General features: G+C 42.5%; 1 protein-coding gene across 1 annotated transcript in view; it reads right to left on the bottom strand.

Annotated features, from left to right (window-relative positions):
- The window catches only part of ush2a (Usher syndrome 2A (autosomal recessive, mild)), a 189576-nt gene that overhangs the window by 9565 nt on the left and 160765 nt on the right, over window positions 1-19246 (bottom strand). Inside the window, exons 71-80 of the mRNA XM_053420875.1 lie at window positions 17810-18027; window positions 17585-17721; window positions 6363-6444; window positions 6113-6258; window positions 4955-5296; window positions 4354-4715; window positions 3902-4271; window positions 2768-3049; window positions 2496-2665; window positions 1364-1694 (exon numbers count right to left, since the gene is read on the bottom strand). Of these exons, the coding sequence (XP_053276850.1) occupies window positions 1364-1694; window positions 2496-2665; window positions 2768-3049; window positions 3902-4271; window positions 4354-4715; window positions 4955-5296; window positions 6113-6258; window positions 6363-6444; window positions 17585-17721; window positions 17810-18027 (2440 nt within the window). The remainder of the gene's footprint in view (window positions 1-1363; window positions 1695-2495; window positions 2666-2767; window positions 3050-3901; window positions 4272-4353; window positions 4716-4954; window positions 5297-6112; window positions 6259-6362; window positions 6445-17584; window positions 17722-17809; window positions 18028-19246) is intronic.

The following is a 19246-nucleotide window of genomic DNA, read 5'->3' as shown; positions in this document are numbered from 1 at the left end:
TCATCTCCCAAAGCTCCTCCCTCCCTCCCTCTGTCATAAATTAGGACCCTCGTAAATAAAGACGGCACCACAATCAGGCAAACTCAATCAATTACACAGGTTCTCTGGCCTCGGCTCGTATGTCTGACAGGCAGGAATACTAATGTTATTGTTACTTCCAAAGGGCTAGCCTGTCAATTAGTGTAGCAATGCACAACACAACAGCATAAATATGGACCCCTTCCATTTAACACCTGTCTGATTACTTGGCTTGTGTGTACGTGTGTGTACGTGTGTGTGTGTGTGTGTGTGTGTGTGTGTCTGCACTTCTGGAAAGCATTTAATTGTGAAAACAGGACACATCTTCTGATCTGTCAGTCACATCAGATCTCAGAATGAGGTTCACAGATCACAATAAAACATCTCCATTTTTGTTGTCATGTCAAATGCAGAACATAAAAGGAGTGAATATTTCCATCAGACTAACATATAAATGAATAAATGTATTAATTGCTATCAGAGTTATTTAAGTTCATTTTTACTCCCTTACCACTTGCTCCTTTTTGTTTTTTTCAAAATTAACAATTTCCATGAACTTGGAAAACAAGTCCACATGCTCTCGATCTGCATTATCCCAGCTTTTTGTCCTATCGAATATAAATAAAAAAAGTTGTATCTACTGAAAGCTCCAGTGGCATCATATCCACAGTTGCCAAAGTGCTTGCTCATTGTGGGAACTGTTGGGTTTCTCTATAAATGTTAAGGTCTCGACCTTAAAAGGATAGTTCACCCAGAAATGAAAATTCAGTCTACTCACCACTATGCTGATAGAGGGGTGGCTGAAGTGGTTGAGTCCACAAAACACTTCTGGATTCTCAGGGTTAACTTTGTTAGAGCACAATCCAATAGAATTGAAGTAAATACTGCTTGTCTGATGTCATTTACACCTTGATTTAAACCTAAAAGTCCACTGGTAGTGGCTAAGCTAGCGTAGGTTAGCATGTTTGATGGTCCATGAATGCACCTTGTAGGAAGATATCAGCAGATATTTAGGCTTAAAAGACAGTGGAAATGACCTGATCCTCCAGAAGTGTTTTGTGGAATTAAACACACATAGTGGTGAGTAGATATTGAGTGCATTTCCATTTTTGGGTGAACTATCCCTTTAAAATGTTATGATTTGGGATCTTAAAATTGAGCAAAATTGAATACCTTTTAATTTAGTTCATACATTTTTTAGCATGGATTTTGTAAAGCTCTTTGTAACCTTTTTTGAGATAAGTGCAATTCAAATAATGTTATTATTGTTATTAGTAGTAATAAAGCATTAAATTATGTTAGCTTCTCTAAACACACTCACATCTACATACACAAAGCATTATACCTGATAATCGTGTAGAGTGTATGGCTGGAGTTCTTCATCCTTGTATGAAGTGGAAACATTCCTGTACACAAGTGTTGCCCCTTCACTTCTGTTGGTATCAGTGGTATGATCCAGCTTGCGGTACACCTCATAATGAAGGACTCTACCATTTGGCTGAGCTGGTGGGGACCAGGTGAGCAGAAAGGTGGTCAGCAGTCCGCTGTGTTTGTCAGGCTGCAGGTCTAACAGTGGCGCTGCCTGTCCAGCAGGGGGAGCCTCCAGAGTGACTACGGATGACCAGTCACTGGAGGAGCAGCCAAGCGCTGTGCACGCCTCTATCCTCACCTCATACCTACACGCACACGCACACACACAATGGTTGACATCCATCTACCTGTAACTTGCAAAAAAACAACCATCGAACAGATAATGTATAAATCACCAAACCATATCAGGAGTAAATAATAATAATAATATGCATGTTTTTGTATGTGTGTATAATAATTTTTCATATAGAAAACAAATGATGCAAGCCAGTGAGAGAAGACAATGCATTTTGTCTTGAGGCAGATTTCTAATTTTATTTGCTCCAGTGTTTGCGGTGAAATTTGATGCATCCCTGAGAAGACATATGGGATTTTTTGGGGGTTATTATGTTTTCCTTCTTTGATTCTTCCCTTTAAAAACCAAAGTAACTAAAACTTAACATTTTTACTTCAGTTCACTTTCAGTGTAATTATTTAAAAGATATGTTGAATCAAACCATCTAAATATATTATGGTTTGACAGGTTTTTAAGAGAACCTAGGTTACTAATTTAATATAATGGCACTGGTATTACCTGACCAAGCAGTGCTTTTTGTCACCAAGAGGTGGCACTCTGTTCCCTTCCTTGTTGCTCATTCTTATCTCTGATCTCTCCCCTATATTTTCCTTTATGCAGCTCTTACTACACAGGGAAATGTGAAACTGAATATTTGCTTTTAAACCTGTTTCTCCACCATTTTAGGCTGATACATGAATAAAAAATCAATAATAAATGGGCCAAATTTACACAATTTTCATAAAATTGAAAACCAACAACATAATCTACACATATATCTACCTTCATAATGACATAAGAGCAACCTGTGGTGAATTGTGGTTTGACTGACCTGTGGTAAGGGGCCAGTCCATGCAGAGGGGTGTGTCGGTCAGAGAAGGCACGATCCTCTGGAGTGAACACAGTGCTGTTGATGCTCACCTGCACTGGATCTCTTTGATAAACAGTGTAACTCACAATCTCTCCATTAGGACGCCCTGGAGAACTCCACTCCACTCTCACCTGGAAAGACATACAACAGAGCATAAAACTTTAAAGATAGTACCAAGGTAAACGTCCGCTTTAATCATTTTATGATTCAGCTGTTACTCGTGAATGACCCACCTGGCTTGGTCCCAGAGGCGTCAGTGTGGGGAGACCTACACCAGAGGGAGATGACGGATGGGTCTTTGCTGAGTTTGCGGCGCTGCTCACTGTCCCTCTGCTGTTGTTGGATCGGAGAACGTAGCTGTACTCCACGTTTGGCAGAAGGGTGAAGTCGTGGTAATGTGTCTCCGAGCCAACGTAGATTACTTCCCCATCTCTGCAGAGTTCGTACCCTGAGATTACGCCATTAGGGTGCTCTGGTGGTCTCCAGGTAATCTCCACTGACTCTGGGCCAGTGACCTGAAAAAGAAAATACAATATGATGATTAAATCACAATGAAAAGACTAGTGGTCACTCTGTTGTCAGTTTATTAGGTACACCAAACAGAACATCAATATATATATATAATCCTACCTTCATGGAAATTGTAATTATAATAGGTGACAATTTAACTGTAGGATCATTTTGGAGGCTGCAGTTTAAAGCGCTGTTGAGCTGCCAGCTGTTTCTATTGTTATTCTACCTCACTGTACCTTGGTACTGACCAGTCTTTGTTCAGCTGGTGCAGAGAGACACTTTACAGGCACCAGTAAAAATATTCCTGCATTGGCTTCCTGTCAGTCTTTATTTTTGCCTACTCGATTATTTGTGCCCTTTACTCCTGATGTCACTTTACTGGCCATACTATTGTTCTGCCTCTTAACTACATTGTGTACAGCATGTTCCTATGTAAATAAACTTTGATTTGATTTTTTTTTTTTTATCCCATTTCAGGATATCAGGCAATATAACACAAACACAGACAACTTCTAATTTCAAAATCTCTGAAAAAGAGTTTTAACAAAAACTGAACATTATAACTTTATGCAAGATGTATTGACTGTTGCATTAGTCTGCATCAGTTTCAACTGCCAACTGAGGTGTGCATTTGTAAAGCTCTGTTGTCTACATAGAGTCGGTAGTTTGATCCCCTGCTTCGCCAGCACCTGAGTCCTCAGGTTTGAGGAGTTTAGGGGTTGTGTGAATGATATATGACAGAGCGATAGAAAGTGCTGTAAAATAAATCCAGTTAACTTTTATCCAATGTGGATTGAAATCCACAGATCTAAGTATTGCACACAGAGTGTTGGGGTCAAAAATAAAAAAGACACCTTGAGAGTCGGGGCATCCAGTCCAGTGGGCGGGGCCTCCTCAGTTACAGCAGACACTGTGGCGCTGGTGGTACACCCACCGCTGGTACAAGCCAACAGAAGCAGCTGATAGGTAGTGTGAGGCAGCAGATCTGACAACACTGTATTCTGGTCTCTCCCACGGTAAACCTCATGGCTGTTCAGTTTCAGCACATATTGTGTAACCTCTCCGTTCTGTGTCAGTGGTTTGCTCCAGGAAATGTTTATACTGATGGATGTCATGGCGTCCACTGTGGGAGCTTCCACTGTGGCGGGCGGAGCCTCTAAGGTTGTGATGTTTGTACGAGGGCTGGTGATGCATCCCTCCGATGTACAGGCTACAACTGAGTAGCTGCAGAACAGAACAGAATGAAAGTTTATACACATATTTGTTTGCTTTGGTTCCTCAGATGCAGCAATAGAACAAGCAGTACCTGTATGCTGTAAAAGGCAGGAGGTCTTCATCGGTGTAGCTGAGCACAGTCGGGTCAAAACTGAATGAGAAACTGACGTTGTTCCTCTGAATCCTGTAAGACTGAAGAACCCCGTTGGGCTCTAAAGGAAGAGTCCATGAGACCAACAGCTGAGTGGGCTGACCTTGGAGGTGGCTCACTGATGGAGGGGCCAGGCCACGAGGGGGGGCCTGTCTGGTTGCTACAGTTACCCAGGGGCTGCTGGTGTTGCCAGCGGGGTTGTGAGTACGGACACTGAACTCATACCGAGTCCAGGGACGTAATCCAGTCACCGTGTAAGAGAAGGTTTCAGTCTGTTGTGGGGATGATTCTCTGAAGAGAACCTGTTGGAGACAAGGGTGAAAATCAAACTGAAAACCAAGACATACTGACCCCTTTGAAATATTTTCTTTGTTTTAACACAACATCTTTATCCGTTATGAGTACAGAACCAAGCTTTAGCACAACTGCTTAATTTGGTGGGGAGCTCCTGTGTATTCTATCTCTATCTGAATTACAAATGACCTGTAAACTTGAATATCACCGCATGTATCCTCAGAGACGTGTCATGATGGTCACCCACCTTTCCCCTTTCAATACCCTCTTCATTACTTCTTCCCTGCCCCACTTCTTCCTGACTTCTCCCAAGTAAGAAATACTCTCCAATCGGCCCATTGGGCTGGGTGGGAGGTCCCCAGCTGAGTGACACGCGGTCTGGGCCAACGAAGAGAGGCTTGGGGGGAGGCTGGGAAGCAGGTGGAGCAGCTGCGGTGGTGACGTGCTGAGGAGGGGTGTGTGTGCAACCCGCTGAGGTACAAGCTTCAAGAGTCAATGCGTAAACAGTCCACGGCTCCAAACGTCGAAACAGGAAGCTGCGTGACAGGCCGCTGAACTCCAGGTTTCCCTCACTGTACAAGTTGTACATCTGGAGAGGAGGAGAGGGAAAGCAGGGAAGAGACGTATCAAGAGTGATGGGAGAGGAGGTAAAGTAGGTGGGTTTGGAGACACATCAGGGAAGTGTGTCTCTTTGACTGATGTAATTTCAGCTGTAGGTCTGTTGCTGTGCAGAAAGTGTGTATCATCATATAAGTGAACTGTGACCATATACATAATAATGATAATAATACCGAATATTTTAAATTGATAACCCATGAGTGCACTTGTTTTCTACTGTTTCTTTTTATTATTGATATCTATGTGATATACTCAAATAAACGTAGCACATTTAATTTTTAAAGTGGGGCCCTATTCCCTCAGGGTCACAAAAATGTGAATGAAAGTTGAACTCCATGTTAATTTGCCTCGCCACAGAAAGCAAATGTTTTATTCACCGCTTAGTTCACACAGATTGGATATGACCTGGAGGCGAAGGTTTGCCACTGATACATTTGCGCATTTGCTATCATCTACCACACTACCAGTGGTTTCTCCTGATTCCATTCTATTGATTACTTTAAAGATATTTAAAAAAAAAATTAGAAAATGTAACACAATACTTTGTGTAAATCTTGTGCAGTAGAAAGTACAGATATTTGCTTACATGTGTAATGGAGTAAAATTGACAAGTACCTGTAAATAAATCTACTTAAATAAGTTCAGATATATGACAAATGTACTGAAGTACAGTAACAAAGTAAATGTACTGTTACTACTGTATCTTCTACTATACTGGTAATATCTGAGGAGCACCATGCCCCACATCACTTTTATATGCTCCCTGTATTTGTTGTGTTACATGTACCGTGATGACTCCATTCGGAGCATGTGGTTGATCCCAGCTCAGCAGTAACGCTCTACCCTGCTCCCGCTGCTCCACGGCGAAGTTAGCCAGGCCAGCTGGAGAAGCCTCCAGGGTCCTAATGCCGACCCAAGGACTGGACACACTGCCTGAAGGGTTACACATCTGGACTCAGTGGACTGGTTCAGTGGCTGGTGCTGATATTATGTATCCCCGATGTTTTAAAATAAGCTGCTGATCATATTGAACCTACCTGCCCCATTCACAGCCTCCACTCGAAGACTATACTGACTGTATGGGTCAAAACCGTAGACTGTCGCTTCGAAGACTGAACCCTGAGAGAAAACAGAGAAACAAAAAAAGAGGGATTGAATGAGTGAAAGGAAAGAGAAGAAGACAAAAGGGGAAAGTAAGAGAGAGGGATTAGATGGTGATAGGAATAAGGAGAAGGACAGAAAAGTGGGGAGACAAAGGAATGATCATGCAAGAGTTAAAAAGAGAGAAATTGAAATTGGGAATTATTCGCCAGCACGAGAGGAGCGTCAGGAAATTAGTTCCACAAACAAACCCTGCATGAATAAAACCAGAACATTACTCATTAAAATGGGGGGAATGAAAGAACAGTGAGACAATGGCGCGCTAAGATGACATGACATGGGAGTTGTGATATCAACATTTCAACATCCAGGCTCTGTCATGGTAAAGTAAGTAGACACCAGAAAAGTGGCATAGACAGAGAGACTGGCAGGCAGGCAGCTGTCCCTTATGGGTGAATTCAAAGCTTCCACAACGGGTGTTTTATGTTACACATGCACCCTTTCATATCAGACACACACAAAGATACACAAACGCAGTGTGTCTGCCAGTAGCTTTAGGCCGTGGGACCCAGCCCAACGCCCTGGCACACGCAGAGTAGTGTGTGTGTACGTGTGTGTGATGCAGTGGGAACAACATTTACTAATTGATAAGAGACACACTGTTGGTTCAAAAGGCCCTGGTGTGTGATGACATGGTAGTCAGGGAGCACTCGGCTCCAGGATTTGTTTATGACTGTGAGCTTTGAATTAGGTATGAGACTGATGTTTTTATGTGTATGACTGCACACCATAGGAGGCTATATTTTTTATATATGTTGACTCTGCAGTTTTTTTTTTATTTCTTAATTGTCTGTTCAGGACTGTACGCTTTCACATAAGCGAGCATATGTAAAGAGATTAACTGGTAACCCTCTTCAATGCAGCGGCGAGAGGATCAAAAAGGCTCCAATTCAAACGGAATCAAATGAAAAACCCTGACAAATCACCGTAGCGTGGCACCAAGGATGAACTGTCTGAACAACAAGCAAAATGCATGTATTCACAGTTTTCATGTCTTGGAGCCAACATGTTTTTCATCCACAGTAAAATAGGATTAATAAGCCCCTAGACACAAGCTAAATCCTCCTGCAAATCACAGCACTTCTCAGTCGAGAGAGAGAGGGAGGGAGGGACGCAAAGAGAGACACACAAGGGGTGGAGAATGATAGAAAGAGAGACGGGTGGAGGGAGTGACACATAAAGACAAAAAGTCACAAGAATGACATACATACACATATATATATATATATATGTGTGTGTGTAGGAAAATAAGTTGATGTCGGACAGAGAATTTCAAAAAAAGGGGTAGGAAAAAGTAGAGTGAGTTAGTTTATAAACAAAGGAAAGAAAAACTGAGGTGGGGGGGGGGGGGGGGGGGGGTTGAGAGAGAAAGACGAAAAAAATCCCCCTCTATTTGTCAGTAGAGGGAGGGAGGGACACAAAGAGAGAGACCAGTGGTGGAGAAAGATAGAAAGAGAGAGGGGTGTAGGGAGTGAGAAATAGAGAGAACGAAAAAGGGGATGGGTCTGCTATTAATGTATATATAAGTAAGTTGACATTGGACAGAGAATTACAAAAGAGAGTGAGTAAGTTAATAACTGACAATGGAAATAAAAAAGGAGAAAGGGAGGGAGGGAGAGGAAGACAGAGGGAGATTGAGTGAATGGTTAAATAAAAAGAGGGGAGGAAGCTAAAGTGGAAGAGAAAAAAAAAGACAGATGTGGCAAAAGGGAGAGATAGATTAAGTGAGCGGGAATGAGAGATCTCTCTACCTTAAAAGCCGGTGAAATATGTGAGGCATGTGGCCTATAAAGCGGTTAACATATGCACATTGTCAATAGCAGCATCTGGCGCTGGCAGCTTTTATAGGAGCATGGAGACTCTGCTACACGCCTCTAGATGGCAATATATTCAAACACTTTATCACTGAAACACACTGCGTTAACGGCCTCCTCGCTGCATCACACACACACCGACACACACACACACCGACACACACACCCACACCCACGCAGACAGACAGTAATCAAATGATGTTACACTAAAACACACTACTATTACATTACATTAACAGCTCCCTCAATAACCATTTCTCTCTCATACATACACATGCACAGACACACACAGACACACACACACACACACAACCACACAAAACAAAACACACAGTATGCTGAGAAATAATAACATGATAATTTTCAAACGATATGCAATCTCTAGAGTGGATGTGAACACCACAGAACTTGAACTGTATTTCCCAACATCATCCCATTTTGCCTATAGGCCTCTCTAATTTCATTTGAACCTTTGTTTTCATTTAAATTATTCCTTTCTTTACATTTGATGTAGTGTTTGGTGTCTATGCTCCCTAATATTTTAAAAAGTTTTCTCTAATAATGCGAGATAGGGTGTGATTCAGCATTTTCATTGATTTCTTCAAGAGTCATTCAAGGATTTTGATGAAATAAATCATGTTAAGGAGACAGATATCTTTGAGTGTCTGCAATATGGTGCAGATCAAAATAAAAATCCAGATCTAGTGAATATAAATGTGGTTTCATCAGAGGACTGTTGGGACTTGGTGGAGGTATGAACGTAACCCAGTGCTATTGTAGATATTCTTGTGTTTATATGATGAATAATCGGGTGTCCTTGGGTGTTTAGAAAGGCACCAGGAAAGAAATTATTATTGACTATTTATCATCTGAACTGTAAGATTAATCACTTATAGCTATTAAATGGTTTTTTCTAACTATCGTTTAGTTTAACAATAGGTGTTTAGGTTTCTAGTGTCTGTGTTTCTCTTTTTTCAGCATCATCGAGAAAGTTAAGGATGTATTTATGCGATTTTCAACGATTGTACAATAAAGGCAAAAAATACTTTTGCTTAATGGTGGATTTTCTATTACATCTGCTTTGAATAAAGACCAACCTATGAGGACCATAGAACAGGAACAATGTTAGATATGAAAGGAAAAGGTTCTTGTCAAGCGAGATCCAGGGGCATGAGCGTGTGCGTGCGGATGATCAAAGTCTCTAGTTAATCATGCCAAATGCAAGAGAACAGAGGAGGAGCAAGAAGTCAAGAGAGAGATGGAGGGGGGTGTAAACAGGACAGAAGGAGAGAAAGGAGACAACGACAGGACAGAAGAGAAGAGACAGGAAGAGGTTGTGCTAATTTATACATTAAAGAGCCCTCAGATCTTACATGGTTCAACACAACTTAGCATTGAAGGCAACGAAGCAATCTATTCAATCTTCTATTTCCTCATTCTGTCCTCTTTGTGTGAGCCCAGCTACAGCAGGGGTCCTCCGGACAGTGTGTGTGTGTGTGTGTGTGTGTGTGTGTGTGTGTGTGTGTGTGTGTGTGTGTTTTACTGCGTAGCCTTTATAACAGGGTCAGTGTGCATGTATGCTTCTTGAACTTTGTGCACATTTATCATTACCAGTTTTTATGAGTGTGCATTTGTTCGTATCCTTACCTGCTCACGCTTCCTGAGAAGAAGTGCGCGTGTGTAACTGCACATCTGTGTTTGTGTGTGCGTGTGTGATATTCAGGTGGAGAGGCATGGTGCGGCTGGGGGGACAGTGTGTGATACTAATTAAGAATAACCATGTGTATTTGTCAAAAGAATTATGCTGATTATTTCAGAAAGGGTTCAGCACTGGGCCCTGCAGAGAGACGGACCAACATTAGCATATGGCTACACACACACACACACACACACACACACACACACACACACACACGCACACACACACGCACACACGCGCACACACACACATAGAAATAATGTAAGCTTCTAAGAAAATACATGACAGAAGTATTCCTACTAGTAGGTGAGTGGAGACCTGCAGAGATAATCCAGCACCAAACTCTTTCACTGGTTCACCTGTGCCTCAGTTCTTTAGGTGGGTGGTAAAACATGCCAACTGAAGATATGATTCAATTCAATTCAGTTCAATTCAATGCTTCAGTCCAGTCTATTAGCACAAACTGTGCCCTGTCCAGCCCTGTGAGAGCAGTAATTGTTTTCAGAGGGTTCTGAGGTCAGCCAGCGCCCCCAGAGGTCAGCCCCCCATGCCAAGCTCTCAAGCCAAGTTTGTGCATGTGCATGTATTTATGTGTGCATGCCTAATTCAAGGCTGCTGGCACAATCACCCTGTGTCTGTTTGCAAATGCCCTGCATGGGTGTCCCTGCTAGTCAGTGTGCGTTAGACATACCCTGACACATACAGACGTTTGCACACACACACACACACACACACACACACACACACACACACACACACACACACACACACACACACACACACACACACACACACACACACACACACACACACACACACACACACACACAGTCACACACACACACACACACACACACACAGAGAGAGAGAGAGAGAGCGCCATCAGGCATGTGTTTGTCTGTGGCCAGCACAGACAGAGAGAGGGACTGTAGGGGTCTGGAACAGGCGTGCCCACTTCACACCGACGGCCATGATTGGTTTTGGCGGTTATAGACCGCAGGAGCAGTGAATTTGGATTTTATGCGTGTGTGTGTTTATATGATGTGGCCAAAGACCAATGGATATAGCCTGACGAGTGAGGGACTGTATGCTTCAAATCACAGATATCTCCCTAACTTAAAATGAGTCAAATAAATTGAAGCTGAACTGGAGCCACTTTTGTGAAATATAATTCTTGATTAAAAATGTTGATATTAAAATGTTATCTGACTGTACATTAAGTTTTTTTAACAACTTGATTTAGAGTTCATCAACTCACCAATGGATGGACTTTATTCTTACTGCCAAATATAAACACAAAGAGTCTGAATGCATGTCCAGGCAGGAAGACAGCATCAAAATGTAACCTCCCGGTTAAAGATAAACATACAACAACCCCCCACACACACACTCTAAAGTGATGGCCATCATATCATGGTTGCAGCACTAAACGCCCATTAAGACAAGTGGAGGGCACTACACTGGATGGTGTGGCCTCTTCAAAGACAGACACACAATAACACACAACCTGTCATTACCCAGCAATAGAGAGCGAGAGAGAGAAAAAGGAAGCAAGCGAACATATACAAAACTCACTTGAAAAAAAATCACTTGACAGAGTGAGACAGAGGAAGAGGGGATGAAGGGGGCAAAGATGGTGGATTAGAATAACATAAAAGCCGTAATTTGTGACGTTGGTAGAGAAAACCCACATGGAAATGGAAAGTGATGGAGGGAGGCCTGAGCAGCGTGGACTGACGGAGGGAGGAGTTGAGAAAGAGATGAGGAGACAGTGAGAGAGATTGCAGTTGGGAGAAGGGGGAGAGTTGCGGCCTGATTATTTGGCTGTTTATGCAGAATGCTGAGAGCCCTCCAATCAAAGTTGGAGACCTCTAACTAAGGGGTCTGATAGGCCGAGGGCCTAACGAACTTTGCATCTGAGTCTCCTCATCCTCTCCTCTAATCCTCCCTTCCTCACTTCACCTGTCTCTTCCTCCACTTTCAACCTCCTCGTCCCTCTCTCCTCACCCAGTGTGCACTCAGCTCTCCATTCCTTTCTCCCCTCCACTCCTCCATCTCTCTCATTTGTTAGAGGGTGTCACTCAGAGCAAGGGCAAAGTCTTGTCATTCCTATTCCTTGGACCACCCTTTATCCTCGGCTCCTCTGGTTAAGTGACGCAAACTGGAGAGCTGAGCTGTGAGTAAAAGCTACAAGCAACAAGTGATGGAGTAAAGCTGTTGTTCAATCCTGTTTCCATGTCCTGTTTCCATTTTACTGTATTAAAGATATAACAGGGATGTGACAGGTCAGTCAAATTAGTCAAAAAATGCCAACAACTACCAAGAATAAATACATTTCCATGGAAAATGCATTAAGATTTTCATGAAATGCATGCAAAGACTACTCTGCTGATTTCCATGAAGTTTTGTGGAAGGGTGAGGCCTGACCCAAGGAAGAAGCCATTACATTTTGGGGCAGGTCCAAGTCAGGGGGCGGATCCAGCAATTGGTTTATCACTTTCTTTAACGTTGTAATATATTTAGATATTTTTTCTCTGAGAATAGTTATTCAATACATCTGTCTCTCACTCACCTGTTCATCAATGTGTGTGCCTTAAATAAATCATTCAACATGTGGGGACACCTTTGCTGAGTCTTGTTGCCAGTTTGAGATTAGTGAGTAACAATCTGAGAGACAAGGAGGTCACCACATGTAGCCATGAAAGAGTCTAACACCAATCCCCATATAGGGATGAAACAAAGGGTTTAAAATCAAATAAATTATGAGCTGCAGTGGTGCAGACAGGTGGAGTTTAATAATTTTGGTCAGAGCTACGGGCTTCCTGCTTCCAGTCTTTATGCTAAGCTAACAGACTGTTTATATATAACCTAACATACTCTCTGCAAGAAAATTAATTCAGTAAAGTCTTTCTTCAATCTAAAGAAACATTTAAAAAGTTGAAGTATTTCCTCCATCTATATTCATGCAGCGTGTTTCACAGCATGTGTTTAACATCATCACTTGTTTGTTGCGATCAAATCATAACACACACCTGCAGGACATACATGTACACACAACATACTCCGATAACATGTCCATACTTATAAATGTCTTCTGGCGACACATGCCTAAGTACACGTATTCTGACTGTGTAGGTCAAACACACACACGCACACATTCTGAACCTTGTGTTGGCTTTGAGACACTGTTCGCCGGCTGGCCCTCGCTGTCCCGCGTTCTCTGACGGGCTCTTAATGGTAAACTAACAGATTGTAAACATGCTGCTAGCGCTCTCTCTTTCTCCACTCTATATAAATCACTCTCTCTTTTGCTCTCTCTCTTCTTTCTTTACCCTCCTCTTCCCTCACTTCTTTACCTTCTCCTTCGCCTCGCTCCCTCTCTCCCAATCCCTCCTTCTCTTTTCCTCTCTCTCGCTCGCTGTCTCTCTTTTGCTTTTCCTGGGGTATTTTTTAAACAATGTGTCCTTCATGTACGGTTGGTTACGGGGCGTACAGAAGGACATCATTAGCGCTGGTGGTTAAGCTGTAATTTACACCATTACCGAGGTAGGGGCCATTTTTATTGCCTAGTAAATTTCAGCTCTGAAATATTTAGACCATATGGCTCAATTTGTGTAATAACCTTAATTTCCAAGCACCCTTCAGCTCCCTTCAGCGCCGGCTGTTGTTGGCGGATGGCAGAATGGTGTGTGTACACGTTCATATGTGTGTGCACGGTTTGGGTTTGGAGCACATACACACAAACATGCACACACCTTCACGCACACAGAAACATGGACATGGCGAAAATTGTAACGCATACTCTCAACATTACACACACTCTTTCACACGCACTCCCCGATTCATTCATTCACACAAGCAGAAACACACACGCACACCACGTACACGTATGTATGCATGGCGGTAGCAGATTAATAGGGTGTCAGCTTGTGTTTGGGTGAGGGAGCGTCAGGCGTCGGCCAGATGGTTCTCAGGGATGATGACTGTCAGGGGTCCTGCTCTGATCAATGGGATGTATTAATACAGCGCACACACGCGCACAAATAACACACACACACTGTTGCGCATACACACAAACAATATTTTATGCACACACACACACACACACACACACACACACACACACACACACACACACACACACACACACACACACACACACACACACACACACACACACACACACACACACACACACACACACACACACAGATTCAGACATATGTAGCCACATAATGTAGCACACACCAGCACACACACTTATGCACATGGACTCCCTTCACCAGTGATCCCAAGGGCCGCAGCGTAACATCTGGAGGAGCCAAGGGAGGGAGGAAAGGACAGAAAAGTAGATGAGGAGAAAGAGGGAGGTGGTAGTCAGGGAAATACAGGAGACAGGGAAATGTAAGGGAGGAGAGCAGAGAAAAAGGAGGAGGAGAGGGAGGGGAAGGTGGGGGTGTAGAGAAGAGTTTAAGTGTGGAGGAGGTGAAAGAAGGCTGTATAACTGGTTACATGAGCAGAGTTGTGGAAAGTATAGCAGAAAAAAATGGAGTGAAAAATAGAGTTTATTTGTTGAAAACAGGACAGAGATCACATAAGAAAGTGAAGCAGGGATTGAGGAGGAGGAGGAAAATGAAATTACAAGGTGGACGAATTGCAAGGTGGTGAAGGATGTGAGTGGCTGTGACAAACAAGAAAGAAAAAGAATGAAAGTGTGAAACATGTAAGAGAGGAGAACGGACGAAACATGGTGAGTGGCAGGATCCTTAGAGGCTAGAATATCCACTGGAATGGACAGAGCAGCTGACAGTTATGTTGGACAGAAAGACAGATGACCCTCCTACAACATGGGTGATGTGGGAGCAAACAAAAAAGAGGGAATTAGGTGATGATTGGAGATAGAGAAGAGGAGGAAAAACCAGGAAGGACAGAAAAGAAAGGAACAGCATTGGAGAAGAAAGAGAACGAAAGGGAACCTGACACCCTGTGAGTGAAGGAGATGTCTGTCTGGAAGATGTAATGGTACAGAAAGAGATTTTGTTTAGATTCTTGAGTGCATATGTTTGTGTGTGTGTGTGTCTGCCAGGCGGCGCGCAGGGATCGAGCGAGGCAGGCCGCCTGCGCTCCGTACCCTCATTCCGTCCGATTGCCATGACGACCCCATTAATCAGCCAGGCTGGCACAGAGCAGGGTTCCCAGCCCAGCCTGAGATCAATACACACACAGACACACACCCACCCACCCACACCAACACCCACCCACACACACACACACACACACACACCCACAACAATACATCCACAAACTAAAGGGCTAGGAGACTTTAGGCAATAAAGAATGGGTGGAATGATGAATATTAAGGTGAGAAAAAAGTTAACTTAGTAATAATGAGAGAAGATAAAACAGACAGGCGCAGGAAGATAGAGAGTCAGAGTCCTAATGTCACTTCTGAACATTGTTCATTAAGGGTTCCTGTCATCACTTGTTCAGGAAACAAATGAAAGACGTTCCTGAGGTTACAAACTACAGTCGACTATACAGGAAATATATTGGAATTCAATCTCTTTGAAGTTTGAATAAAAAAAAGCTATGACTTTCATAAAGTTCACTTCAACATTAATACCCTTGATGTTGTGATCTTATGATTGTCCTGTATTATAATTATTATTTATTATTATTGTTCTTTATTATTAACTATGGCATTCAGTAGAGCACATACCTCCATAAAGGCCAGAGTCGATTCAATCAAGCTGCACCAAATTCAACACACTTAAAGATCAGTTCCGTAAACATGATCAAGATCAATGTATTGTTCCCTGGCAAACGAGTGAAAGTACTGAAAAATACCTGTTTCATCTTGCAATGTTACAGAAAGCCCCCAATCCGGAGAAAACACACATTTTAAGATCCACTCACTTTTTGTGAAATCTTGCAAAAAGATACGGACAGAGGTGAAAACCACTGACCACTTTTAAGGTCTGTTAAAACAAGCATAGAAATCTGTGTTTTTCACATATTCAAACAAATGTACTTATTTCTTGAGCTGAAGGTGAATGTTCAGCTGGTGATTTTTAACAGCTGTTTATAACAGGTTTCAAAATGTCCTTTTCCCTTCCTTTGAAATTATTGTTGTCCTTTCAACTAGCGTTTGTTGTCTATCTCTAATCCCTTAAATTCAGGTTCAAAACAACTGCTTCAAAACTAATTTTCGGCTTTGCATTACTAGGCAAGACACAGATGTAACCAAACCCTATTACACCCTGCTCTTTGAAAGTTTGCTGGGAACGCTGTGTCTCATTTCACTTTCTTTGTGTATTCCTAAACAGCAGGGAGCGTATGGAGAAGGCAACTGCGTGACAAATGACCGCCACCAAAACAAGTCTATGCCATGTCAATGAGCCTCTCACACACACACACATACACACCTACACACACAGAGACTCACACACAAACACAGCGTTCCATATCAATGAGAAGGTGAAAGGTCTCCATTTACATCTTGTATTAATTATGAGTGACAAGCCAAAGGTCACAGTGGGAGAAGAGGCCACTCATATGGACAGAATATAGATCTACACTTCTACCTGTTCTTTCCTTTCTGCTCTTCCCCCGCCTTCCCCCAATCTATCAATTTGTCTCGTGCCCCTTTTGTTCCTTCACTTCTCTTTTTCTCCCCCTCCACTTTTCTCTTTTGGTCTCACTCTCTTCTTTTCTCTTTCTTACCCGCTCTATTAATTCTGGTGTTCTTTGTTCCACTCTTCTCTAAGTATTTGTCCATCGATGCCTTTACCTCCCTTCTTTTTGTCTCTCCTCTTTTCTCTTTATGTCATGTATGAATCTCTATTCTTTTGCCAGTTTTTGATGTTTCTTTGTTTTTCCTAAGACAGAAATACATCTATATTTCAAATGATAACTAATGCACAAGTGGAATCATACAAGCTTAGCGCTTTACTGTGGCAGGTGTGTGTACACACACACAAACAGACACATGCTTGCACACTGAACACGCAGGTGTGTGGTGGTGTGCAGAGAAGATGCAGCCACTGTTGACGGATATCTCATTGCAGCTTTGGGTGAACTTATCCTGCTTACTGAGCTGCCAACTCCTATTTATGGCAGATGCTATCAGTGGTGTGTGTACACAATACATGTGTGAGGGTGTGTTTGTGTGTGCACGTGTGTTTCTGGTTTGCGGTGCTTGCTCATGGTTTTCTCAGAGCACCAGAAATGGCACAGAATTGTGGGAAGGGCCCTGGAGAATAGCCGGTCAATGGCTGTGTGTGTGAGTGTGTGTGTGTGTGTCTTTAGGCCGCTCACTGGTAAACAGATGGCACCAGGACCACAGGTAGAGTCCAAATTTCTTTACATGCACTGCACACACATTCACACACATACAGAACATGCATATTACCATATATTTGTAAGCTATTTTGGAATCATGTGCATTTTCTGGTACGCTTGCATCTGTAAATATGTATTGACAAAATATATGGTAACCTTAAAAGTTCTGTGTGGCTCTACCTCATCGAGGGATGTTTTAATCATCCACCATTTACTGTGCTTTGTAATGTATGTGTGCATTTACCTCCACAGTGAGAGCAGTAACAGCAGTTGAGTTGAGCGTCGGGTCCTGTTGGTGCTTCTCGTAAACCAGTCTATAATGGGAAATGAGACCATTGGGCCGTCTTGGTTCACTCCATTTCAGATGGACTGAGTATGCACCTGTCAAAGTGCACAGCATGTGGGACTGTTACAGTACAGGTGCATTTTCATGTGCCAACAACGTTTTCATGTGACTTGGTGAACTCACCCATGGGTGTTACAGTGGGAGGGGCCATATCCTGCGGTTCTGCCTGTAAGGTCTGGGCTAAAGCCCAATGGCTCAGTACTGAGCCTTTGGGGTTGTGGGCTTGAACCCTGTACTGTAAGTAGCTGAAGGGCTGCAGGGTGGGGCTTGCATCGAAAAACTCAAGTGGCCCCCTGGACCAGATGAATACCAGCAGCTCCTCCTCTGTTCTTACTGGACGCCTATAAACAAATATATCCTTCGTCATTCTTTGTTTATTTCCAAGTCTGAACATGAGTTATCTTTAATTTCAAACTATACCATGAAAGTGAGCCTATATTGAATCACTTAATCTGTACTAAGTACAATCAAAAACTGCACTTGAGATATGCTTCAATAAACTATATGTCATGTTTATGAAACTTTGGCTCCTAAAGAAGAAAATTATATTCAAAATATAATTTTGAAGTCTTTTCGCACCATAGACCATGTACATAAAGATGGACAACTTTACTGCACTGAAAAGTGAAGACAAATTATATCGATTGCCCTCTTGCAACTGGCTGCTGTATCGGCCATAAATCCCACCCCCTCCATCTGAGCAGATGGGACATGGGTCGGACTAAAACTAGACCAACCGTCCTGCAGTTGTATGCATCCAGGGCAGTTTCAGTTGACATACATTTTTGTTCCAAACTCAAGGCGTCACTGTGAGCTTTACTAAAATCGAATGAGAAATTCCCTAGAGTCAGATTTGAGATATCCTGAAAAGAGGCCAAAAACATGTTTTGTGTGGCCACCTTGACCTTTGATCATCAAAATCAAATCAGTTAGTAACATTTTATTTTCTACTTCTCTTGAGGTATTTATTGATATATATCGTGCTTAAGAGAATGGGACAGATGGATGGACGGACAACCCGAAAACACACTGTATCTGGCCACTGGCTGTCTCTGGTGCTGCAGCATTTAAATAAAGTGAAATACATTTACCCAAAGATGGATGCTGTCATTTTCGGTCGTTCTTATCACACTGATGTTTGCTCCAGAAAAATGATTGACAGCTCGGACTGACTCATGATTGGTGGAGAGGGGTCTTGATACCACAGCTTTATCTGTACCTGTATCCGAGATATTTTGACTTCATATTTGTGCAACAGAGTATTTTAATGATTCGCTTTGTGCGTGTGCAATATATCCAAAATATACCTGGGCTATGCCACAAATAGAAAAAGTGTCATGATGTAAATTAAGTCATCGCAAGTATTTTATCTTATTATACTTCAGAGTACTGAATTCCACATATTTGTAGAAGTGAAATAAAGAATGTAACACCACGTCTCCCTTTGTGTATAAGTGACTGGCTGATGTAAGCACCCTGATGTCTCTGTAAGCCCCTCTGTCTGTGATTACGTCGGGTTTAGGGTTTGTGTCAAAGAGAGAACGAGGTAGATTTTCCTAT

The sequence above is a fragment of the Pleuronectes platessa genome, chromosome 1 (genome assembly GCF_947347685.1).
Source record: "Pleuronectes platessa chromosome 1, fPlePla1.1, whole genome shotgun sequence".
Classification (NCBI taxonomy): Eukaryota; Metazoa; Chordata; class Actinopteri; order Pleuronectiformes; family Pleuronectidae; genus Pleuronectes; species Pleuronectes platessa.
The sequence above is the reverse complement of the archived record's forward strand: the minus strand, read 5'-3'. Positions and strand labels throughout refer to the sequence as shown.